At 33.7% G+C, this 27,076-nt stretch overlaps 2 protein-coding genes across 2 annotated transcripts; one reads left to right on the forward strand and one right to left on the reverse strand.

The window, feature by feature from the left end:
* The first annotated feature begins 6,443 nt into the window (after window positions 1-6,443).
* Window positions 6,444-14,923, forward strand: LOC143386088 (C-type lectin domain family 4 member D-like). The gene is made up of 6 exons (XM_076841422.1): window positions 6,444-6,471; window positions 8,181-8,273; window positions 11,245-11,355; window positions 12,060-12,211; window positions 13,662-13,777; window positions 14,776-14,923. Exons 1-6 carry the CDS (start codon window positions 6,444-6,446, stop codon window positions 14,921-14,923), a joined length of 648 nt encoding a protein of 215 aa, XP_076697537.1.
* A 6,465-nt stretch (window positions 14,924-21,388) lies between these two features.
* Window positions 21,389-26,167, reverse strand: LOC143386089 (C-type lectin domain family 4 member E-like). The gene is made up of 6 exons (XM_076841423.1): window positions 26,123-26,167; window positions 25,144-25,236; window positions 24,422-24,511; window positions 23,313-23,464; window positions 22,571-22,686; window positions 21,389-21,545 (listed from the first exon to the last, which is right to left on the reverse strand). Exons 1-6 carry the CDS (start codon window positions 26,157-26,159, stop codon window positions 21,389-21,391), a joined length of 645 nt encoding a protein of 214 aa, XP_076697538.1. The 5' UTR covers window positions 26,160-26,167.
* Between the last annotated feature and the right edge of the window lie 909 nt (window positions 26,168-27,076).

Consider the following 27,076-nt stretch of genomic DNA (forward strand, 5'->3'; position numbering starts at 1 on the left):
CGGTGGTACTGTAGATGGAACATAGCGCCTACACTGCAGCTGAGCCCAAGCCTCAGCCCTTTACTTCTTAAGTCAGTCACACTTTTAATTTTAAATTGTTAGAGTCATTGACACATTTCTGATTCATTTAGAGGAGACAGCTTCTATTACGCAACATGAATTGACTCCATTTGCTTGAATTGAATTAATCATTTCAACATAATCTAAATTTTAATTTGATTCCTACTTAAACCCTAACTTTCTCATATGACTTATATTATTTTCTAATATTGCTTGTTACCTTACCTTAAAAAATCTGTATTTGTTATAGCCTTGTCCTTTCAATTGTTCTATTACATGGTATTTTGTTTAATCTGGTCTTCTCAGAACCCTTCTGTTTGGTCCATACCTAGTTTGTTATTCTTTAGGCTTTTCCACAGTTGTCATACATAGACTTCCTCTCCCAACTCTTGTGTTTCTGATCTACTGTTTCTTGTATACTGTGCCTTTCTCTTTATCCTATTGGATGTAACTCTTAGTCTACAAGCTTGGATATGCTAAAAGCAGTATATGTTTTAATTAAAAAGAAGCCTGATTCTAAGCCCCTATTATACCAGCCAAGTAAGAAGTTCAATCTATTACTCTGGGGCTGCTTTTCCTTAATTGCAATTGATGTGATGAGAATCCAGGACACTTATGTAATATCCAGAAAAACAAGAAAGACTTTTAATATTCAGTGCACCAGGGTCTCACTGATTGTGCCATGTTCACTTTTGGGAGCCTGGCAGGATATGTGATACAAGTTCTAAGGCTGCTGGAATGGGGCAACTTTTGTTCTTATGAAAATCTTTAGAAATCTCCCCTCTTCCTCTTTATAGGATCTTTACCCAAGCACTCCAATACCTCCATTTTCTGGAAAACAAAAGAAAAATGGTTATCATTTGTTTTAAGTAAGTTTTTCTTTTTTTGTGACTGCCTGACAAACCTTCCTTGAGGTGAAGAAACACAAGGCCTAGGGACCTGTGAATATGTAATTCATGTACTTTCAGTACTCAGTTATGTTGATAATCAAACATCAGTTTTTTAGCATGACATGATAGGGAACAGCATCATGCAGAGGTTGAGCCCCTGAAAGACTGGTGTCTGCATCCTCATCATTGAAATCACATTGTCTCCACATTAACACCCAGTGGCTTATTTGTACACAAAAGCTCCCATGTAGCTTGTCTTCATAGTTACAGGAATCAGTAGGTATGCCAACATTTTCTTTCCTAACTTGATCCACTGAAATTACTTTAAAAATTTGTATGTTTTTTGTTCTTATTAAACTCATCAGATCCTTGTAAAAGGTTTAAAAAAGTTTTTTTTTAATGTGTGTGTCTATGACAACATAAATAAATTCCCTAAAAACAGGCAATTCTTTGTGAAAAGAGAGATTCAGCTTTTAAAACTGGAATTCTGTTCTTCTACCTCCTAGTCCCATTCCTTTATTGATATTCCTTTGATTTTCAAAAGATCCCTACATCCAATTTCCTTTTCCTTTTTCCTCTATAATTTATGCATATGAGAGAAAACATAAGATCCTTGACCTGCTGAGTTTGATTTATTTCACTTACCATAATGGTCTCTAGTTCCATCTGGCAAATGACATAATTTCATTTTTCTTTATGGTTGAATTAAAACTCCATTGTGTATATACACCATATTTTCTTTAGCCACTCTTCCATGGATGGAAACCTAGGCTTATTTCCATAGTTCAGCTAATGTGAATTGTGCTGGTATAAACATGGGTATGGATGTATCACTGTAGTATGATGACTTTAATTCTTCAATATAAATATTGAGAAGTGATATAGTTGGGTCTCATGGTCCTTCCATGCCTCGCTTTTTGAGGAATCTCTATACTGATTTTCATAGTGGTTGTATTAATTTAGAATGACAACAATATTATAAAAGTTTTTCTTTGTTCCCACATCTTCTTCAGTATTTATTATTGTCTGTATTCTTGATGATTATCATTCTTGATCCTACATTTTCTTCTAGGAGTTGCATAGTTTCTGGTCTAATTCCTAGGCCTTTGATATATTTTGAATTGGTTTTTGTGCAGGGTGAGAGATAAAAGTCTAGTTTCATTGTTCTACATATAAATAACCAGTTGCCCCAGCACCATTTCTTAAAAAGGCTGTTGTTTCTTCAGTGTTTGTTTTTGTTATTTTGTCAAGGCTTGGATGATTGTAGATATGTGGGCTTGTCTCTGTGTCTTCTAGACTATACCATTGGTCTATGAGCCTGTTTTAATGTCAGTACCATGCAGTTTTTATTAATATAGCTATGTAGTATAGTTTGAAGTCTAGTGTTGTGGTGCCTTCAGCCTTGCTTCTTTGGCTTAGAATTGTTTTGGCTCTTCTAGCTGTTTCATTATTCCAAATGAATTTTAGGACTATTTTTCTAGTTCTGTGAAATATGTCACTGGTATATTTATGGAGATTGCATTGAATCTGTATATTTCTCTTGAGAGTATGGCCATTTTAACAATAGCAATCTGTCTATCATGAACATGGGATGTCTTTCCATCTTCTGAGGTCTTCTTCAATTTCTTTCTTTAATGTTTTATAGTTTTCACTGTAGAGGTATTTCACCTTTTTGGTTATATTTATTCCTAGATTATTTATTTATTTATTTTTCGAGGCTGTTGGGAATGGAATTATTTATGAAAAATGAAGGAATCTTTTCCACTGAGGTGGTTAGAATAGTTGACAAGAAGGATGGTCACTCTTTCTTTCTTTCTTTCTTTCTTCTTTAGCTAAGTATTGAGAGTGAGAGCAAGAACTAGAAATTATGAATTCCTTTCTATTTTTTTATTGCTCTCTGAACTGCCAGTTTGTATGTCTGTCCTAAGACTGAAGATGGTTGAAATAAATCTCAACTTCCCCTTTCACCAGTATGAGGTAGGATGGAATGGGAAGTACTGTCAGTTGGAGTTTTGTCTGCACAGACCAACTAGGATGGGGCTGATGAACTAATTCTCTTCTAGGTCTAATTTGGCCTCAGGTGCTTTGTTGAGTGGTGCATGTTCTGGCCTGGCAGTTGCTAATTTCTGTGGGAAGTCTGGATCTCAGGAGTATCCCAAGAATTCTTCTTGTGGGGACATGGAAGCCAAACCACACACTCTACTGCCCATAAACACAATCTTCCCAGGGTTACTCCTGAGTGTATTCACACCTGTCTGTTCAGATTCCCAACTTGCTTCAGTTGGCCCATGAGCTGCCAGACTCAGAGGAATAAAGAGTTGGACTCCCCTTTGCGTTTCTGATCCCTCTGGCTGGAATCTTCTCTGTGCTTGTTTCACTCATATTCTACTAGACCACAAGGTAGATGCTTGCTGAAATAGTGTGGCAATGTTTGCTATGAGTTCCCAGCTCCCACAGCAGTAGTTGTAGCATGGCTGCCTCAATGTGATTTCTGCTTCAGCTATCTGTAGCCAGCACCAACGGCACAGAGCAGCCTCTGCATCAGTCAAGTTCAGGCTGCTTTTCTGGTTTTCTGTACCAAATCTGTGTTTCTCTCTATGTTCTCCTGACCTCTTTGGTGAACCAGCACTGTTTCTGTGGCTGCTACCACATCTATCTTGGTTCCAATGTACTCTTTCTTCTTTGTTTAGTATACCCAAATTTCTGAATCTCTAAGATGCTCTGACTGATCCATATTGAATTTTAGTGAAGTCCCTCTTTCACCCAGCTTGCTGAGAAACAATACTACCTCTGCTTGAATCCTAATCCACAGAGCAATTAGGAATGCAGCCTTCCTGTGATGTATTCTCTTGCATCTCCTTGAGGTATTACCTGATGTACTTTTTTAAAAAATTGATCTACTGTTTGAATAAATAAATGTGAAATGGCTAAGTGTTAAAACAAACATTTGAAAAAAATTGAGGTAAAATAAAATATTACCTCACAGAATGGATATTTGGTATATCATAATAAATAAATGTGAGTTTATCAAAATTATTTCAGCTAAATTTTTAGTCATTAAGTCACAAGAGCTTGATCACATAGTATATCAATAATTTCATAAGACTCAATTTCTGGATTGCAATAAACCACTTATTTTCAAAGAGATTTCTGAAGAACCAATGTATCTTTGGGGTACTGCAGTTTCCTCTAACACTGTCTTCTTTTATCAATACAATTTAACTTTCATTATGTTTAGATTAGACAATTTATTATAAGCCTTGTGCATTTTTTCCCTCTTGAAATGTGATGGTGTGCTGTATTCTTCTTCTTCTTCTTCTTTTTTTTTTTTAACTTGGTGTGCTGTATTCTTAAAAGCTGTGAAGAACTTACAAAGTAGGAATTTTCTGTAGTGAAACATGCTTACTAAATAAAATTTATAACTATTATTATAAATTCTAGTTTACCATGGAATTCTGCAACTAATAAAATTATGATGTAGTTTAATTTCTGTCTTTCTACCTTTGCTATTTAAATCTTTTGCAAAAAGGAGGTCATCCTGCTCTACTTTTGATATTTAAAACTTTTGCAAAAAGAAGGTCATGCTGTTCTTAAATACCACACTGTCTTAATATTTATGTTTACTGGTATTTTATTTCCTTATTTAAATATTGAAAGTAAAAATTTACTATGAAGTCAACAATTCTCACAATCATTATTTCTAGGAGCCATTTATTCTGGTCAAAATCAATGTACATTTTACTTGACTCACAGAATTCAACATATAAACATACAATAGAATCTTCATTAAAATTACATTTAGAATAACTAAGAATAGTTTAAAATAAAATATTAATGTGTTAATAATAAATTTGAATGAAAAGTTGTTCTTATAGTACTAACATTGTTTTTCCTACGTGATCATATGATCATTGATCATACAAATTCAGGAATATTAGGAAGAAGTTCAAATCAACATTCAACTATTTGATGGTGTTCCATAAACTGGAGTAAAACAGCAGATATTAAAAACATTCCTAAGTAGAAACTGAACTTTTCAGTGCATTCATAGTGGAAGCTATAATGCATATTTTCATATCTTACTATATTTTAGTCATATTATTTTATTCCTGATGTTTGGCCTCACCTTGGGTCTAGACTATGGTGACTATATTCATCTATAGACTGAAACCTCTGAAACCGTGAGCTCAAACAAACTTTTCTTCCTCTATGTTTTCCTTATCAGGTCTTTTGGTCACAGTAAAGCAAGAACTTACTAAAAAACAGGGCTATATTCTGGAAACTGGACTTTAAGAAAGCTCTCTAAAGTGCTAGGCACTTGCATTAGTCACCGTGAGCCACTAAAATAAAGTATCAGAGATTGGATGTGGAGCAAACACTCAACCTCACAGTTATGAAGGTGGAAGTATGAGATCAGGGTGCCAATGTAGGCAGGTTCGGGTGAGGGCCCTCTTCAGGTTTTCAGATGGTTGGTTTCGTTCTGTAACCTTACATGGAGAGAATGAGGAGATGGGTAGTGGCAGGGAGAGAGAGAGATCAAGATATATCAAGTGCAAACTCTCTGAGTACTTTTTAAAAGGGCACTGATTCCAGAATCAGTGTGGAAGCCAAACCACACACTCTGCTGCCCATAAACATAATCCTCATGATTTTATCTAATCCTAATTGTTGCTCAAATGTCCTATATCTAGATATTATATGGGGGTTAGGGTTTTAACCTAACAAATAGTCACTCTCCACTGTAAGTGAAGTCAGGGGCTCTGTTGGTGTCTATCACAGAATCTTCCATTTTCTTTTTCTTTGCCTTAAAAATTCTATTTTTTTCTCACCTAAGAAGATCCTGGAATTTAATGAACAATTTTTACCACCTTTCCCTCAATTCCCAAACAAAGACTTCTGTGTTTTCACATCAACAGACATACAAAATGTACATTAAAAGCTTTTGTTCATTGCTTATTTGTCTTTTCCACCTAGAAGAGAATATCTCACTTGGTTCAAGGAAATTTATAAGGGCAGAGTTTACCCCATGCATATAACTGCCTTTGAAAAGACAATATCCAGGAAAAGAAAAAGATGAGGGGATGAGTATTTCGTTTTTATCTGGCATATTGGTTATTTCCTTTAGGGCATTAATAATGTTTTGTCTAGATGAACAAAAACAAATTGTGAAATCTTACATGACACACCAAGGATCTCATATACTTATGGAAGTGTCTACCAACTCTTTTGGGGCATTGCTTTCTCAATTTCCTTTTTCACTTTGCCCCATCTGCCTGAATGAATCAAGGGAAACCCCAATTTTTGAAAAGACTTCTTCTTTTGAGTCAACTGTTACACTGGGAAATTTCTGACCTCACCAGAAGCTAAGATTGGTGTTCAATCTCAAGTATTTATGAACATATTTCTCTATCCACAGGAATATATACCCTGAAAAAAAAAAAGGATGAGATTCCTTGTCCTCTTGACCACTGGTCAACATAGAGTAAACACACAATGAGGCTTGAAGAAACTCAGAGTAAACGTGAGTACTTTTTTCAATTTTAAAGAGGCAGAGGAAATGATAACTAAGAGTTAACAATGTGAATTGATGATAATTGCAAAGATAAAAGATAGTGATGAGAAGGAGCAGTGGGAGGAAATGAGAATAACCTTGGTGAAGAGACAGATGAGTTGGGTAGCAGAAAGTTCTTTACAAGATGTAGGTTGTACCAAGAGAGAAATAATAAAAATATAAAAGAGAAGTAAGGTGAAAAGAAAGAGAGTAATTTGGGAAGATTCTTTTAAAAATGCTTTTATTAGTGCATTGCAGTTATATACAAATGGGGTTTCATTTTGACACAAACATACACGTGTGGAAAAGCATTTGCTTCATTTTAGTCCTCAGTATTTCCTCTTTCCCTCCTCTCCTCTCTCCTTCTGTTTCTCTTTCTCTATTTTACTTGTCATTCTTCTATTTATTTATTATTTTTAATTGGTGTTGTATAGACATACATAAAGGTGAAATTCAGTGTAATTCATATTTGTAAGTAGCATAACTTGGATAACTTCATTCTGCTTGAATGGATTCTTTTAAGGAGGAGAGAGAAGGAAAGTGTAGAAATACACTGCCTCAGGATCATGGTATATCATAGGCTCTGACTCTGATTTTGTTTGACTTAAAGGACACCAAAATATTTGTATTGCAAGAATGTTAAATAATAGTTTTGAGAAATATAGAGAATCGATGAAAAATTATTTAAATTTAAAATTAAAGTTTTGCTTAATCTCATCAACCCTCCAAGGTGAACTTTAGTAGGATCACATTGTACAGTGGTCCTGAAAAATGCCTTTTCATGTAACAACATGTCTTGAGAATTTTTATGCTAATACATAATGATATGAATAATTATTTAGTTGTTACATAGAATTTCATTATATACACTGATTGTAATTTAGAATATGTGATATTGATAACACATATGTAAGTATTAGGTCCTTTTTTTCACAACTATTTGATGGTGTTCCATAAATAAAATAGCAGCTATTAAAAACTGCAATGCACATTCTTTTATTTGTAGAAAATTAATGAGTTTAAAAATGGATAAAATCTATTGAATTGATATTTCTGAAAGATTTTTTTTTTAAATTTACAGTCTCAGCAGCATTTGTTTTCTCACTGTGGGTACTTATTTCCTCACATCCTTGCCAACACTGCAATTTTTACTTTTCTTCTACAAATCGATATGAAAAATCACACTACAATATTATAGTTCATGTTTCCTGATTGAGCATACCTTGATAACCATTTATAATTTCAGCAAATTATAATTTTGGCATATTTTCTGCTCGAAGCTTTGCTCAGTTTTCTAATTGATTTTGAAATTCTTTATATAATATGGATTGTAATATTGAGACAAGACTTTTCTTTCATGTATTCCTTATTGTTTTAGGTTGTTTTTTTACATAGAAGTTTTAATTTTTATGTACTCAAATTCTCAACTTTTTATGGGTGTCAGGTTTTATGTCTTGCTTATAGAAATGTTTCCTATTCCAAAATTATAAAAATGTTCACATTTATTTATTTACCAGTAAGCTCTAAAATCAATATATTCACAAGAAATATTTAAGCTGTCCTCTAGATACTAAAATGTTTTGGATGTTCTTACATTTAGCTTGCTCCTTGGTAGAACTGCCTTTCTTACACTTTTTGGCCAAGTTATCTAACCAGTTTCTTTTTGTTTTGTTTTTTAGGACAAAGAGGCCGGCATTCCCAGCTGGTCACTTGGGTCTTTGCAATTCTTTGCATTTCTCTTCTCAGTGCCTGTTTTATTGCAAATTGTTTTGGTAAGTTATTAGCTAAGGTGGAACTCTTATTGAATTATTTCTTGAAAACTTCTTTCATAAGGTTAATCCTAGCCTTTTACTGTCTTGATTTTCCCCAACGTATAAATGTATAATACATTCAGTGCCTTTGATTTAAAATTTAGACTTACCTAGTTGCCTTTTATTGTTTGATGGTGCTATCTTGTGTCACAGAATGAAAGATTATTTTAGGTACTTGTAAAAACTGGTAAAATTAGTAAAGTTTTGAAGTGGAATTACAAGGGGCTGCATCTTATGAGTAGGGAGTAGGCAGAAAAAAAACAACTTTCTAATGTATTCACTTTGAAAGGGAGAGCAAGGTTGGATGTTCCCCTCCATTCCCTTCTCTGCCTCCTTCTTTCTTTCCCTCCCTCCTCCCCTCCCTCCCTTTCCTTCTTTTTTCCTCCCTCCCTCTCTCCCTCCCTCTCTCTCTTTCTTTCCCTCCCTCCCTCCTTCTCTCCTTTCTTTAAAAAAAAAACACATTATTGAGAAATGATTGACATATAAAAAACTGTAAATACTTAACAGACACATATGAAGTTTGAGGATAAGTATATATTTATGGGACCATAAGTATCATCACAACCATAGGAAAACTTGTTTTTTTATGATATCAAGACCCAAAATAAAATTATTAAAATAAAAGTAATATTACACAAGTACAAAAACAAACAGACTAGAGGAAATAATAGAGATCTTAATTACATATCCTGCATACATAAACTTTTTATATAAAAACAGAAGGGAATATTGCATAGTTATGAGAAGAGGATAATTTTGCTAAATTAATATTTAAACCCATTAATTTATCTATATTTAATAAATGAAACTAGGCTCATGCATCACACTAAGTACAAACATCCATCCAAATTGGATTATTGACCAAAATGTGAAGAGTGAATTAATTAAATCTTAAAAAGATAAATGGAGAATATCTTTATGATCTTGATAGGGCAATGATTTCTTAAATCAGAAAATGCACATATAAAATAAATACAGCTTTGACAAATTATAATACATTGAAATAAGAGTTTCCGTATAACAAGATAGCACAGTGGAAACAGAAAACCCTAAAAGAAAACATTTGTAGTCTATACAACTAATATATGTGATATCTACACTACAAAATCTTTTCAATTCAATAGAAAAGAATATCTACAACATAATAGCAAAATTTTAAATAGTACATTATAAGAAAAATGATAGTCAAATAAACACAGGAAAGTCAACTTCATTATTCAGGAGAAACGCAACTGCAACTCACAATGAGATACCATGCAAACATTCCAGGACGGTAATGATTAAAAAATCTGGCACTTCCCAATATTGTTGATGCTATGGAAAATTGGACCCGAACTGCTAAAGACTTGGTGCTTGTGTGAGTGTGAAGCAGACAACCTCTTTGGAAAAGTGTACCATGATTATAGTTTATAACACGTTTATGCTATCGTCATCAATTGCACTTCTAGGGATTTACCTTACAGAAATACATGCTCATGTGCTTTAGAATGGTGGTGAATATTGCTCAGAGAAGCCTATTCACAACAGCCAAACACTGTACATAATACAAATGTCTACTAGAAGTAGAATAGATAAATATGTTTTATACATTACTATAGCAAAGAAAAGGTTGAGTTATTGTGCATGCATTAGCATGGATAAATTCCAGAAACAATACTGAGCAGAAGATTAAAACCAAAGAAATACATTCCATGATTCCATATGGTCTTGGATTACATTACTAAAGTGGTAAAATTGTGAAGCAAAGCACTTTAAAAGTCATGAAATGGTTACCTTACAGGATAAGTGGAATGCATTTGGGTTCTGAAGGCCACTGGCAATATTCTATTTCTTGAGTAGGACAAAATACCTCGAGTTTAACATATTATTATTACATGTTACAATAGTTTTCTAAACTGTACATTTATGTTTTCCACTTTCTTTAAAGCATTTGGCCATATTTCAGAGAAAAATTACTAATAAATATTAATATCAAATATAATTTTCAACAATTGCTTTTTAAAAAATATTTAATTGATTTTTATTTTTAAAATACATGATAGTGGAATGCATTACAATTCTTATTACATATACAGAGCACAATTTTTCATATCTCTGTATATAAAGTATGTTCACACCAATTCATGTCTTCATACATTTACTTTGGATAATGATGTCTATCACATTCCACCATCATTCCTAACCCCCACCCCCTCCCTTCTCCTCCCACCCCTCTGCCCTATCTAGAGTTTGTCTGTTCCTCCCATGCTCCCCTCCCTACCCCATTATGGGTCAGTCACCTTATATCAGAAAACATTTGGCATTTGGGTTTTTTTTGGGGGGGGGGATTGGCTAACTTCACTTAGCATTGTTTTCTTCAATGCCAACCATTTACCTGCAAATGCCATAATTTTATTCTTTTTTATTGCTGAGTAATATTCCATTGTGTATATATGCTACATTTTTTTTAATCCATTCATCTACAGAGGGGCATCTAGGTTAGTTTCACAGTTTAGCTATTGTGAATTGTGCTGCTATAAACATTGATATGGCTGTGTCCCTATAGTATGCTGTTTTTTTTTTAATATTTATTTATTTATTTTTAGTTTTCAGCAGACACAACATCTTTGTTTGTATGTGATGCTGAGGATTGAACCCGGGCCGCACGCATGCCAGGCGGGCGCGCTACCGCTTGAGCCACATCCCCAGCCCTAGAATGCTGTTTTTAAGTCCTTTGGGTATAGACCGAGGAGGAACAGCTGGGTCAAATGGTGGTTCCATTCCTAGTTGCTTTCAACCAATTCACTTGTTGCTGGCACAAGGAAACTGCATAGGAAGAAAAGACAATGTGTAGGCTTTAACTATTAGAGTAAGAGAAAATTTAGACTGCTTTAATTTTTCTATTAAAGTTGGTTATGTAAAGAAAGGAAACTAAACTTTTCTTTCTTGACAGTGACATATAACAATTTTTTATGTAAGAGAGGAATGCAAAGGTTCAAGTTACCAGAGTATCATTTGAAGCTAACGTGCATCAGAGAAGAATCAGGACTAAAAGTTATAGATAGCAGAGAGCATAAATGAATGTCTTCTTATTTTCATTTCTATTCAAATTCATAATTTGATTTAAAGAATATAAGCAGTAAGCCAAGGAGGAGTAAAATAACATAATGAAGAATCTAGCATAGAGGTGAATATATAAGTAAACTGGGAAAAATATTTCTCCTGACTACACTCAGTGGAATAACTGGAAAAAATATAATAACACATTAATGGGCTATTTTCGACATCCAAAATATAACATGAATTTAATTCCAATTTATTATATGGACAGATTCTTCTTAGACTATATAGCTCAGCTGTGGTATCTTTTTATCTTTTATTTGCAGTCTCATTTAAGAGAATGGAGAAATGTTTGAGTTTTAACAGATTTTCTTTTGACTCCTTCTGATAAGATGTCTTGCGAAAGACTTTAAGGAAACACTTTATATTTGAAAGTAAATAGATAGATATAGGGACATTGTTTTTGAAGAGAATACTAAGCAATTTTCTCATCGACATTATGTGGTTTCAGGTACTATTATTTAGAAGATATTTAGAATTTAGTTTTTTGAAATTTTGCTAGGGGGGTGGGAAATGGGAGATAATGATTGTGGTAATCCTGGTATTACTTACACAAATGTTAAATGGATATTAAGTCATAGAATAGTTATGCAATTTGTCACAGATGAAAAAAAATTTATCTAATTTCCATTTCAATTTTCACCTGAGGAGATACCTGGAATTGCTGTCCTATTGGCTGGAAAGGCTTCCAGTCCAACTGCTATCTTCCTTTTAATGACAACAAAACATGGGCTGAGAGTGAAAGGAACTGTTCAGAGATGGGAGCCCATCTGGCGACAATCAGCACAGAAGCTGAGCAGGTTTGTCAGGAACTCTACCACAGTTTCTCTACTGCTTTTAATTTCTTTTCAGGGAAAGAATTTTTGTGCTCTTCTAGGCCTCTGGATCTTTTCTTCATCTATTCCATATGCTTGGTGGGCCTTTTCTTCTTCTCTTATTTTTTTTCTTCTCTCCTTCCCTCCCTCCTTCCTTCTTCTCCTTCTCCTTCTTTCTTCTTTTTTGGGAGTACTGGGGATTGAACTGAACTCAGGAGCACTCAACCACTGAGCCACATCCCCAGCCCTATACTGTATTTTATTTAGAGACAGGGGTCTCACTGAGTTGCTTAGCATCTTACTTTTGTTAAGGCTGGCTTTGAATTTGTGATCCTCCTGCCTCAGTCTCCTGAGCCGCTTTGGTTACAGGCATGGGCCACTACACCCAGGTAAACTGTGGTTTTAATAGTAAAGCCCACCATATGTTACAGTATACTTTACCATTTCTCTGATAATAGAAATGTTACATAGATCTGGAATTATATAGTAACATATACATCTATCTATGAAACATTTTTACATGTTAGAAAATTAGCTATTTTTCTTTATATTGTCAACTTCTCATCTTTCTGGGTTTTATTCAAGCATTATCTCTTCTAGAAAATGACACTGATGACCTTCCCTACTCCACAATCCTGATTCTAAGTTGTAGGTACAATTGTAAATCATTTGCAAGTGAGGTCGTAGCATTTACTCTAGTGTACTAAAATGTCTGTTTGCTACACCATCTCTTCCATTGACTCCCACTTGGGAGAGGGCTGGAGCCTTAATATACTCATCTTTGCATTTCTAGTGTTCTGTGCAGAGCCAGGTAGGCACACTGGATAAGACTTATTAAATGTTTGGTGAGTATGTGGGTAAACGAGTGATTAATCAGGATTGATTATAGCTTCTCAAGATAAATTACAGACAAAAAAATTGAGATGTATAGTTCTAATTCCAAATAAAGAAATATTTGGGTAAGTTCAGTTTTTCAAAGATGAAACTTATTTCCTCATATATTTATGACTCAGATTCTATTTTTTTCTTAATCAATAGTTTCCTTGAGTATTCTATCTCTAAGCCTTTTCCATCTATAGGATTGCTGCTGTTCAAATAAATGCAATTTAAAGAAACAATTTTAAAAGGCAATTTTAGAAACAAAAGCCTCTACAAATAAAATGCTATTAAGCAGGTATTAAGAGGGCTTCAAGTATAGCTCATTTAATCTACACAGTAACTCTATGAAGTAGTAAGTTGTTCTTTTTGGAGATAAGAAAACTGGGGATTAAGTAAGACAAAAGTATTTACTAAAATCATTAGAAGCAGGATTTGAAAACAGACCTGATATCAAATCTTTGTACTAAACCAGTAATCTATTTGACTTCTCTTTCTCAACAAAACAGCTATGGCTTAAGTTCAAATATATCTATAAAAATCTATATTTTGTGTGCAGAACTTTATGACTAAATTTATGGATAGACGATTTTCATATTTCCTGGGACTTACAGACGAGGATATGGAAGGTCAATGGCATTGGGTGGACCAGACACCATTTAATCCACACATGGCGTGAGTATATTTGTTGGGGCTAAGGGCATTTATAGGCAATGTGAGAAGATGTAGCAATAAGAATTAATTGTAGAGTGGAATACACCAATGTAAAATATTTACTCAGAATAGAGCAGTGTGGATCAAGTAGCCTCTGTAGTCCACACCCAGTTGCAGAATAATCCTGACTTTAGCAAAATTTTTGGTATTTTTATTTATTCATTATTGATGGAAGAATGGATAGCTTAACAGTTATTTGAGAAAATAGTCCTTAAACTTGACATTTGTATAAACAACATAATGTGATATATATGTCTTCACTATCAGCTAAGAGTTTACTACTGTATATGTATGTATGTGTGTGTGTGATTCAATTCCAGTATGGGGATTGAATCCAAGTACATTATACTACTGAGATATACTCCCAGTCCTTTATTTTTCATATTGAGACAGGGTATTATTAAGTTTCCAAGGCTGACCTTGAACATAATTGTGATCTTCTTGAGTCTTTGACATTACATGTGTGCCACTATGTCCTGCTGATAAAAATTATTATTGAGAATTATAACCTGTTTTTCTTCTGTGAAACCAATATTGTCTAATATAAACAAAATCACAAAGTATATAATTACAATGTTTTAGCAATCACAAGAATAAAGCAAAAAGAAATAGTAAAATTTATTTTAATAATGCTTTAATTATCATGAATAATATATTTAACTCAATAATCCAAATCTTGTTTCAATGTGTGATTAATAGAAAACTATTAGTAAGATGTTTAAACCCTTTCTTTCTGTACTGTTTTCAAAGTAAGGTGTGCACATAACAAACATCTCATATGGAGAGATCACATTTCAAGTGCTCAATAGGTTTTCAAGAGTCACATCAAATAGCGACTCTTGCATTGCGCAGTGCAGCTCTGAAATGTTCAATAGGGACATTTTCTCTGACATGGTCCCCTGATAACTATATCTGTAATCCATATCGTCTATCTCTCTCTCTGTTTCTTCTTCTTTCAGATTCTGGCATGAGGATGAACCTAACAACTTTCAGGAAGAAGACTGTGTTGTCATTGTTAATGTCCAAGATAAATGGGCCTGGAATGATTTTCCTTGTAACTTTGAGACAAGTAGAATTTGTAAGATACCTGGAACAGGATTCAACTAGAAACCTACAAAGTGATGCTTGTGATGAAAAAGAACAACCAAGTCAAGCAGGGCAGAATGTAAAGCATCATTCAAACAGAGAAAACATGGAGTCATAGAGCATTTTTCAGTCAGAATGCCCTTATTTATTTTTGTTCAATTCATGCAAGATTGTGTGTGTGTGTGTGTGTGTGTGTGTGTACAAGATAATGTGATTTTGTGTGGTGTTTTCATGGAAAGAATCATCTATTCCATGAGAACCAATTTCATTATCTTTGCTTTCTTGATATTATCTCAAGGTAATTACTTTTGTTTGGTATGCATTGAATAAATATCTAACAGAATCACTTGAATAATGCAATCTTTTTTGTCATTTTTCTTTTTTTTTAATTCTTATCTCTTAGAATTCTTAACTGGTAGTGGTGAATCATTTTTTTTACCCAAGTATCACAGACTTTGAAGTATTTATGTCATATTTTTTATTGTTTGATGTTTCATTTTCAGACTTTGAAGTAATGTCATTAAACTGACATTTGTGAGTGAAAATTTTCCAGAACCATAGTATAAAACAGTTCTAAATTATGGTACTGCACAGGTAGAAAAACAATGAATAACCTTCTTACTCCACTCTAAATAATTTTGAAAGCAGAATGTATCAAACTGACAATATCATTTTTAGTGGAAAATCCCATTATTGGCCACTTGAACCAAACACCTTCAATTCTATAGGATTGAAGAAAAAAGATCCTTGGGAAGATAAAAAACTCACCTTTGTATTGCTTGCTCCTGATAATCATTACTAAGGCTTAGATCTATCCTTTAGTAGAGATGAAATGTATTCCCTTTGGAATTATAGGAAAGTTACTGGGGATAATTTGGCTCTTAGCTAACAGTTAAAATTTATTTATTTATTTATTTATTTTATTGTTGGTTGTTCAAAACATTACATAGTTCTTGATATATCATATTTCACACTTTGATTCAAGTGGGTTATGAACTCCCATTCTTACCCTGAATGCAGATTGCAGAATCACATCAGTTACACTTCCATTGATTTATATATTGCCATAATAGTGTCTGTTGTATTCTGCTGCCTTTCCTATCCTTTACTATGCCCCCTCCCCTCTCCTCCCCTCTTCTCTCTCTACCCCCTCTACTGTAATTCATTAATTATTTGGAGTTCCACTATATTGGTAACTTCATTTTCACATGAAGGAAAGAGTCACATTTTAACCCATTAATTTATATTGTTAAAATATTTTCAAGCTATAAAGCTATAGTTCAAACTAGAAAGGAAGTCATTGTTTTAACCTCTTAAAATTGTTATGTATGTAGTACCACTTATGAGGCAGTCCCATTCAACTTTAATAAAATACAGTGCTTTCTTAAAAATTTTAATCAGCTAATGTTTCCTGGCTCTCACCTGAAAAATTTTAAGTAATAATTTTTTAAATGATTTTCTATGCCACTCTTTTAAAAACAGTATTTATTTTGTAAACTGTTATTGATTTTTCTGATTTTGGAGTGTTGGTGTATGATTATATGTGGGGATTGGGTGCATTGTGTGTGTGTGTGTGAGAGTATGTGTGTGTGTGGTGTGTGTGTGTTATGTGTCTACATCTCAAACTGATGCTTTTAATTGGAATGATACAAAATAGTTTTAATCCTATCTACCATATACACTAAATTACATAGCACAAAGCCTGTTATAATAATTTTATGTAGATGCTACTAGGCTTTGTTCAGTTAATTCTTCAATTATTAATTCATGTAAACCTGTATATAGGTAGAGATTCAGGTGTCAATAAAATGTGATAATTTATTCAGTTATGTCTATCTCTGTATAATGTGTTTCTCCAAATGTCAATCATCTTTCATCACCTCCAATGCCATCACTACACCCTAAGCCTCATGGCCTTTGAATCTATCTCTCTGTTACCAACCTTAGCCATTTTCAGTCTGTTTTCAATTCTCATAGCACATCTCCTATTCACAATTTTTTGAAACATAACTGACAGTAATTTAATAAAAATAAACTCTAAATTTTAGTACTTCATAATATTCTAGAAGCTTGAAACACTCAAAAGATTTTAAGCAGTGTTTTCATTTTTATTTTTTTAAATATACAAGTGTATTAAAGAGGAAAAACAAGAAACACATAAATAAAAGTATGAAATAAATCTTCAGTCCCCCAATGCCCCTTCAGAGGAAATATGATTATTGGTTTCTTATATATATATTTCCATATGTTTACATAATATATAACTATATATTCTACAAATGAAGGGTTAAATATGTATACTGTATAAGCTAGCTATGTACTATATGAAATATAGACATATGCATACTATATGAACATATTAATATGTAGTCCACAATATTTTATACTGATATAATCAATATTTACATATTCCTAAACATCTTTTTTAAACATAATAATGGTTTGGAAATTGTTTTTACCTTGTTTTTTATAAGTGAATAGTATTTCATTGTATGGTTGTATCATAATTGGAAGTAATCTTAAAATTATAAATTATTTCCTTTATATAATAAAAAATCAACAAGATGATACCTCTAAAACAAACCACAAAGCAGTCCCAGTTCAGAGCTGGAAATGGGGAAAATATTTCATGGATTTTCCACCTACAAATATATGGGGCTTACAGAACAAATTTGAATGCATTGAGAGGTGATGTGCAGTTCTGGAGAGTTAAGAGATGGATTATATGTGTACATAGAAAACTAAATAAATATGAAAAATAATGACAATACTAACCACAGTGAAAATCAGAATGCTTTAAGAGTACATGATAATATTAGATGTATATAATACATACTAGTACATGATTCAGCTGTGAATAATATTTTCAAATTCACAACAATGTAAATGTTGAATACTTAACATTTAAGTACAAACTTAAAAATAAGTGATCACATAGTGATAAAAGAATAGACATTGTACATATGTGAAACAGAAAGAGAAGGGAGATAGTCTTGTTCACTAGTGTGCAGTTAATAGAAACTAATCAAAAATTTAAAAAGAAACCAAAGAGTTGTAATACAAACTATATTTAGAAGCTATTGAGAGTAGAAACCTGGAACTCATTAGATAAAGAAACATCTAAAGAGTTGAATGTAGTTGCTCCTCTGATTTAGGAATCAGAAGTTAGAAGAAGACAGCTACTTTTAATTACAACCCTTGCAGAAGAATTTGTTTTTTAAAACACATGTGTGGTGTTTTCATGGAAAGAATCATCTATTTCATGAGAACCAGTTTCATTATCTTTGCATTATCTAGTGTGCAGTTAATAGAAATTAATAAAAAATATTTATGTGGATAATTTGAAAATCTGATAATGTAATTAGTCACATCAGTATTTATTATTTATTTTGTGGTTCTTGAGATTAACCCCACAGCTTTATGCATGCTAGGCAAACGCTGTTCCATAGCTCCACCTCCAGTCCTTGCAACTATTTTGGAAAAGAGGTGCTTGAGCATTGTCATAGTCCATTTTCGGTTGCTCTACCAAAATACAAGAGGCTTGGAAATGTATAAAGAAAAGAGGTTAATTCCGCTCATAGTTTGGATGCTGATGAGTCAGCTAACCCTATCAGTTTACTTTTTGGTGGAAGCATTCAGGCTAAATCACAATACAGAGGGTGGCATCATGGTGGGAGGGCATGTGAGAGGGAAACAGCAGTCACATCAAGAGACAGGAAGCAAGAAGGATACAGGGGCTATTCCCACCCTTTCTATAACAACCTACTCTCAGAGGAGCTCACTTGGGTTTCATGAAAACTACATTAGTCCCTTCCAAGGGCAGTGCTCTCAACTGGCCTAATTACTTTCCCTCAGGCCCCACTTATTAAAGGTTCCACCACTTCTTACATGCCACTCTGGAGGCAAGTTTGCAGCACATGCAACTTCAGAGGACATGGTCAAGCCATATTTAAAAGATAGCAAGTATCATCTAATAAAATCAATAAACCACTTAGTTCCAACTTTTTAACAAATGAGGAATAAAAGGAATATTCTAAAGGGTGCCTACACTAAATCTGTAGCAAATGTTCTACTCAATGTTAACCATTAGAAGCTTTCTTTGTAAAATATAATAAATATTATTATATTTAAAATATATAAAATATTAATATATTATATCAGAGAAAACAAGAGCAAAGTAAAGTGCTCACAATAGCAGCTTTTATGCAATAAAGTGTTCGTTATCTTAGCTAGCTTAATATAAAAATAAAACTCTAGGCAAAAAGTAAAATTCTCATTATTACTATACCAAAACTGTCTATTATGAATTGTTATTATGAATTGTGCTGCTGTAAACATTCATGTGGTTGTGTCCCTGTAGTATGCTTCTTTTAGGTCCTTTGGGTATAGTCTGAGAAGAGGAATAGCTGGGTCAAATGGTGGTTCCATTCCCAGATTTCCAAGGAATCTCCATACTGCTTTCCAAATTGGCTGAACCAATTTGCAGTCCCACCAGCAGTGTATGACTGTACCTTTTTCCCCACATCCTTGCCAACACTTGTTGTTGTCTTCATAATAGCTCCCATTCTGACTGGAGTGAGATGGTATCTTAGAGTACTTTTCATTTTCATTTCTCTGACTGTTAGAGATGATGAGCATTTTTTCATATATTGGTTGATTGATTGTATATCCTCTTCTGAGAAGTGTCTGTTTAGGTCCTTGGCCCATTTATTGATTGGATTATTTGTTTTTATTTTATTTTGGTGCTTAGCTTGTTGAGTTATTTATATACCCTAGAGATTAGAGCTCTATCTGATGTGTGAGGGGTAAAAATCTGCTTTCAGGATGTAGGCTCTCTGTTCACCTCACAGATTGTTTCTTTTCCTGAGGAAAAACTTTTTAGTTTAAATCCATCCCATTTATTGATTCTTGGTTTTAATTCTTATGCTATAGGTATCTTATTAAGGAAGTTGGGGCCTAGCCCATGTGCTAAAGATTAGGGTCTACTTTTTCTTCTAGTAGATGCAGAGTCTCTGGTTTAATTCCTAGATCCTCAATCCATTTTGCATTAACTTTTGTGCATGGTGAGAGATAGGGATTTAATCTCATTTTGTTGCATATGGATTTCTAGTTTTCCCAGCACCATTTCTTGAAGACGCTAACTTTTCTCCAGTTCACGCTTTTGGCACCTTTGTTTAATATAAGATAGTTGTAATTTTGTGGGTTAGCCTCTGTATCCTCTATTCTATACCATTGCTCTACCAGTCTGTTTTAGTGCCAATACCATGCTGTTTTTGTTACGATTGCTCTGTAGTATAGTTTAAGGTCTGGTATAGATATACCACATGTTTCACTCTTCCTGCTTAGAATTGCTTTATTCTGGGTCTCTTATTTTTCCAGATGAATTTCATGATTGTGGAGAAAATTTTAAACTTGATTGCAAGACTTGTACTCATAAATACATATATAAAAAATCTTGCTCCACGTATTGAATGATTATCAGACTGCATCATCAAGAAAGGGAAAGGGACTGGAAAGAGGAAATACAAGAGTAAGAACACTTTACATGATTCTTTATAATTTTTCTTTACTTCGGAGCAACTTATTTTTATAAGTTGCCACCCAGGCCTTGTACATGCTAGGCAAGAGCTCTTCTTCTGAGCTGCACCCCTAGTCCAGACTGAGCAACATTTTAGGAAAAAGTTTTATATGGTAATCTATAAAACACACAATTTTTGAAGTTCTAAAACCTTTAGATTTTTAATTTTTCACTTAATAAAAATAAAATTAAATTTAATACTGAAAAAGTATTATGTTGTATGATTTCTTTGTATAGGAGCAAAATGAATACTTTTCCCCTTATGAATCACAACATTCATGGCTGATGTCCTAATTCAGAAGATAAATTAATAAAATGAAACCATATAGATTTATTTAATAAAAGTTTTACAAGACATAGGAGTCATCAGAAATGTTTAGTCAGAGGAACATAGAAATCAACATATATTTTATCTCATGACTTGAAGATGCATCTTCGTTATTATACAGGAAAACATAGAGAAGATGTATGTTTGAACAGGAGATGAAAAACAACATGAGAAAAGACAGGCTTTTTAGGAGCTAGAAAGGGACAACCAGGCAATCATTCAAAGGAATTTCCAAAATCTTCTATGTTTTACTCTGTACTTGCTCTATGTTCCTGTACTTTCATATAAATACCAATGAGGTGAGTGTATCAAAAGGAGAGTTCCTTGCTTCTCATGACTAGTGGATTGCTTTGAAAATTCTGAGAGGAGGAACTAACATGGAGGAGAATGTACTTCAGTCAGCATCATAAATTATAACATTGAAAAACACTTGTTTTATTTATATCTGAGTAATGAATACTTATGAAGTCCTAATGGTTTGCAATGAATATTTTCTCTTGTTGGGCTATGGATATGTTCATGTTCTTGTTCCTTATCATTTATATATTTAAGTCATGCAAATAGTTCTTAAAGATTTGTCTTAGTTTGCAGCATTTATTTCTGGCATTTCACAAATCCGAAACATGTTGTAGAAACAGGGTATATCATTCCGATTTTGCCTTGCATTTGAAGAGTCCCTGATGGTGGCACAGTCCTCCAGTGTAATTAAATTGTTAGGCTCTCCTGCATCCCAGAAGCTGAAAAAGACCAACATGGGAGATTTTAAATCCCAGCAAGAGGAAATAAAGTTACCTAATACATAAGGCAAACCACATTTGTGTTATTTACAATAATTTTGTGATGTAGAAATTATTATCTTTATTTTGTCAGGGAAGAAAAGGAATCTCAGAAAAGCAAGACCATTTGTCCAATTTGTGGGTTTTAAAACTGAACTGGATTCTTTAGACTTTCTATTCTGTCATGCCTCTTCATGGTTTTAGACCCCTAAGGAGAAGTTATGTGGAGGTTTGATTATCTAATGGATTTATTTCCTTTGCATTCTTACCTTATGTTAAAGTTGGTTCTCTTTATTCTACTCAGAGTATGTGTTAACTTAGGTACACCCTTAAATATTACAGTGCTGTAATGAAGCAACTTCTCTAGAGAATCCGAGCCTCTGGGTTGTATTCTTAAAACTGCAGTTTATTAGCTGAGTAAGACATTTAATCCTTTGACATTTAGCTTCCCCAAATTCTAGATGAAGACTAAGTACATTGATGTCTCTCAGAAAGGGGTAATTTAGGTAAAATGAAATAACAAATGAGAGAAAAACTTGAGTGCTGTGTTCTATAATTCAATACAGAAAAGGGACATTTTCAAAGGGTTCCCACTTTCACATTATAAGTGGGAAACCATTTTTAAAAAGTTTTACATGCTTTCTCAAAACACTATTTTTTTTTCATTTATCTAGTTTGGGGGCATAAAACTGTATTCTATTCTTTCTTTTGCAACTTCAATGAGCACATATTTCATTCTAATCTTCTTCATATTTTCATTGATCATTTCTCCTTGATTCTTGAGACAGTACCAGGAAATGGGAGAAGTAAGAGATTGTGCCTCTTTTCTCTCTTCTAAACGAGTTTTTCCTCTTTCAGAATCTAATACAACCTGAATGTTCTTCATGTATCAACAATAACAAAAAAGTTTTGAGAATGACCCTCAACAGTGGTCTAACTTTAGGACTGTGGGTAATGTGGTTATTTTCCTACAGGAAGGTACTTACCTCAGTGACTCTGTGAAAGGTGTGCCATCCACCCATTGCCACTCACCCTCAACCGCTTGGTCTGTCAGTCCAATAAAAAACTCTCTCTTTTTAGGTTTTGCATGGTAAGGGAATTCCTATGGAAGATATAAAATCAAAAAAGAGAAAATAAGCTATTTCACTTCAGAAGAGATGTTGCAAGTAATTGCAATTGAAAGAGGTAAAGTAGGGTCAAGACAAGAAATGATAGATCAATGAATCTGAAATAATAATGTCATCAAGGATTACCTTCTAATTTTTTATTGTAGTAAAATACACATTAAAATGAAACTTAAAAGGTAATAATCAACAGGAGAATTTCAATGATTAATTCAAAGTTTATCTACTTTTATAGATAGTCAAATCTCTTGTCTATCTATAGCACAAAACATTTGTAATCATAATTTAAAAATAATGGACAGTAGTTGCCTTTCTTCTCTCATATGATATGTTCATAAACAAAAGGGTTATTCTAAAATTAATTCCCAATTTTCTTTCCCCTAAATAATAGTGTAACTCCACAAGGAAATCACCTTTTTGTTAGGTTAATCTAGTAATGAAGATAAATTAAAACAAATATTAGAAGTATTAGAAGCAGCATGCATTGAATTATGTTTATTTAATAAATTGTAGTTTGGGTCAAACACTGGCCCATGTATGGGAAAAGGGATGGATTATGTAGAGAATACTACATCAACACTGGAGGAGCCTGTACTATAATTACCTGTTCCTCCTGTGTGTTGATAACCACCAGGTGAGCTCCCATGCCTGAGCAGTTCCTTGAACTTGATAACCAGGACATGGTGTTTGTAGAAAAGAAATAGCAGCTAGATTGAAAATGTTTCCAGTTCAATGGACAGCAATTCTTAACTGATCCTAGGAGAAGAGAAATTTCAGTTAGTGCCTCAAATGAACTGAGTAAGAAAACATAACATTTCTTCTGATCCTATGAAGTCCAGCATTGATAATAGAAGCCTCAGAAATCCTTGTTAATTCCCCACATCTTACTAAGACTTTAGACAGTTCCAATATTAGTAAATATTTAAACAACATTTTTCTTGTCTTTTGAACATATCTTCATTTTCTAAATGTCAGTGCTAGTAAATACAAGAATACATGCCATCTATTTAAGTTATACAATTGATACAGAACTCTTTCGTTTGTTCTTAGATTATTAAGGGCAGAAAATGCAAGCTATGTATTTTTTTTTCTGGGTGACTCCTAAGCAAGTGTCTCTTTTGCTACCTAAAAATGTATTCTCAACCAAGGCATAAAGACGGGCAAAATTTCTAAGAATAATACAATTTTAGCCTTTGAAGTTTCTTTAAAAAATCCCCACCAAAATCTCTCAATTTAATGGTGAGAAAATTATAACTCAAAGAAGAAAGTCCATTTCCCAGTATCATGTAGCATTTTTCTAAGACTTGTAGCAAGACAAGATATACAGGCGTTTGCAATTTATTTCTGAGGTACTACCAAATTCTCTACTCTGTACTCTTTTTTTTTCTTTTACCTTATTTTGGATACAGGTGAAAGAAAAAGAAAATGTTATATACTTTCTGTTTACAGATTTACTGTTCAGACACATCCTCTAATTTATTCTAAACTTTTCTCAAATGTCCCTGAAATTTTCTGCCTCAATGCTAATTACATTTCCAAAGTTTTTATCCCGACCATTTCCTGAACATTCTTTTATAGTGAAGACAGGATTTCACATTTTGTTTTAAAAAACAGGATCTTATCCAAAGATAATTTTCTTATTCCAAAATCAGTCTAGAAGCCATAAAGTGTAGATTTATAAATTTTGATATTCAACAGTGGGGCCTGTTATACCTGAACCATCATTATTGCAGGAGAGCTCCCGTAAATTCTCATGTGGTCGGGACTTTTTCTCATCACTAACTTGAAAGCTGTGATATGTCACTGTAAGAAAAAGGGCCCAGTTAATGTTCATTTTTTTTTTTTGTTATTTATAATTTTTCTCAGTTTAGTGTTCATAACAAAAGTGGCATTAATTATTATGATGTTTATATCCTATTTACTTTTCATTCCATCTACAGAGGCAAGGGGATTCACTTCCTAAAAAGGAGAAGACAGTTTCATATTTCATAGTTTTCCTGACTTTTGAAGATGAGTACACTTTATTTCAGACCCAAAGATCTAGAAAAACCAAACATGTTTGCATTTCCTCTTATTCCAAGTTTAACTTCTCAACCCTTTCTTACAAAAAAGTAATTTGTTTTTACATCTGTTCCTGACCAGTGAATCCAAGTTCCAGGTTATTGTCTCACAGAGAAGAGTACATTAATGATAAGGGTACAATGGGAAGGGCTCTAGCAACAGGGAGGTGAAAACTGTGCCAGAGATCACTGAAATCTGGTAATGGTCCTCTAGTAGTTTGGGGTTTCTGGCTTGAAGTATAGCCCGGAGATTAAGAGGGAAAAAAACAAAATAGAATACATGTTTCAGGAGAAGAAAAGCCAGAGACAGCAAGGAAGAGTTTACTCTTAATATTATTGTGGAGAATTGGATTAAACTTGACCTTCAGAACCCACCGATACATCTGGTGATAAAACAGGCACTGAGAAGCAGGATGGAGGCACTGGCCACAGTCCATAAGAATGCCTGGGAAGAGAAGAATCTTCTCTCTGTAGAAAGACAGACTCAAACACAGTCAATCTTCCTGGGACAAGATAACAACAGAGATTTAAGAGAGTCTTATTTTTTCTTGTTTCTTTCCACTCGCATTGTTTGTATTGTGTAATTCTCAAGTGTCAGCATGCAGCAAAATCACCTGCTGGGCTTGCTGAAACAGATAGCTGAACCTTACCCCCAGAGTTAGCAATTTGGAGGAGCTCATTTGGAACCAACAAGTTTTCAGGGGTTGCAGATGCTGCTGGTATGAGGACCCCACTTTAAGAGTAATCCATCACAAATATTAAGACTTTGACTCATGAACTCAGTTATACAATTTTTTTTCCTTCTAGTTCTTCCAGTTAAAAAAGTATTTTCATATTTATAAGGCTCTTTTTGTTTCTCTTCCTTTTATCCCTTCTGCTTTTCTTGTCTCTCCTTTCTCTTCAGTGTCTCATTTATCAAGTTTGCTGTAAGTTAATCAGATAAAGCATTGACAATCCTGTATTAGCTTCCCCCCTCTTCCTAATATACATTTTAAGGACAAGGAAAGTGAGTTCCACAGAAGTGAAGTGACTCAAGGCATCAAAGAAAAGGAGAAATAGCAGTCTGGTAGCTCTCCTTGCATTCAAGTCAACAAGCTTCCAGTATGACATATAGTCTTCTAATCAGTCTCAATCTCAATCTCTCTCTCTCTCTCTCTCTCTCTCTCTCTCTCTCACTCTCTCTCTCTCTCTCTTCTCTCTCTCTGTCTGTCTTATTAAACCTCCTTTTTTCCTCTTCTCATTCCTATTTTTTCTTAATAGGAATGAGTACTTTTCTATTGTCCTTCCCCTCACCATATTTATCTCCTTTTCCAATAAAATATCTAAGGAAGAAATGAAAGAGTTACAGGTTTACCTGTGCATTGTAGTGCAGATGATTTGGATGAATTCATTCTCTTTCTTTCTCTCTCCCTTCTCAGTTTGTGTATCCAGGAGTGTTCGGTTTGTAAGATTCCAGGGAAAATGAATCATGAATGATCAACACTTTATTTCCTTTTAGATAGTTCAGCACTAGTAGATATAGATTAGCTTGTTTGGTGACTGTGCATTTAACTCAGGATTTCCCTTCTTGCATAAGGTTAAGGGAGTTTACTGTACAACTCCTCTATTTTCCTCACTCCAGGAAATAACAAGATGAGGAAATGACAAAGCACTAAGCCGCAACACATGTAGGCTGACTGACATAAAATGCAAAAAACCTAAAAAAGTTTTTTCTTTAGGTGGAAAAAGTCTCATTTTTTCAACACCTAACTCATTCCCAATTTTCTCTTGACACTGTGGTGTCCATCTTTGCATTCAAAATTTCAATTTTCATCTGTATCACCCATACATTTGATAACTGAAAAAGAAGGCTTGGACTCCAAATCTCACAGATTTAGCAGAGAGCTGGGCATATAGTGGGTGTATTTATCACTTAGCAACAAGAATATTTTTCCATCTTTTATCATTTTACTTCCTTCCTCTTGAGATGGTAGTGCTGAGTATTTGCATCCCTTTTATCCAATGTCAACAATGGTTTATTTCACAGACCCACCTTAGCTGATCAACCTCATGCAACATGGACATGATTCCTTTGAAATTCAGCTCAATTTGTTACAATATGAAACAAAACCTGAGTCCTCAGAGAGAGCAAGTATTTTAATTCTATTGCTCTGATACACTTGGAAATTTTATTTACTTATTGTAACCTACATTATGAGAGATAGATTTACATGTCTGAAGAAGCAATTTTATTGGATGTTAGAATGTAATGCTTCGCCAGAATGTTAGTTTGATAGGTTCCATTTCCTTTCTTAAAGATAGGAGAATA

Source organism: Callospermophilus lateralis (genome assembly GCF_048772815.1).
Source record: "Callospermophilus lateralis isolate mCalLat2 chromosome 17 unlocalized genomic scaffold, mCalLat2.hap1 SUPER_17_unloc_3, whole genome shotgun sequence".
Taxonomy (NCBI): domain Eukaryota; kingdom Metazoa; phylum Chordata; class Mammalia; order Rodentia; family Sciuridae; genus Callospermophilus; species Callospermophilus lateralis.

Coding starts and splice junctions, on each gene's coding strand:
- LOC143386089 (XM_076841423.1), bottom strand. CDS start 26,159: ATGAATTCATCCAAATCATCTGCACTACAATGCACAG. Junction 24,512..25,143: donor TTTTATCACCAGATGTATCG/GTGGGTTCTGAA, acceptor TTTTTCTTACAG/TGACATATCACAGCTTTCAA. Junction 23,465..24,421: donor CTGCAATAATGATGGTTCAG/GTATAACAGGCC, acceptor CTCTTCTCCTAG/GATCAGTTAAGAATTGCTGT.
- LOC143386088 (XM_076841422.1), top strand. CDS start 6,444: ATGAGGCTTGAAGAAACTCAGAGTAAAC. Junction 11,356..12,059: donor AGGACTAAAAGTTATAGATA/GCAGAGAGCATA, acceptor TTTTCACCTGAG/GAGATACCTGGAATTGCTGT. Junction 13,778..14,775: donor CCATTTAATCCACACATGGC/GTGAGTATATTT, acceptor TTCTTCTTTCAG/ATTCTGGCATGAGGATGAAC.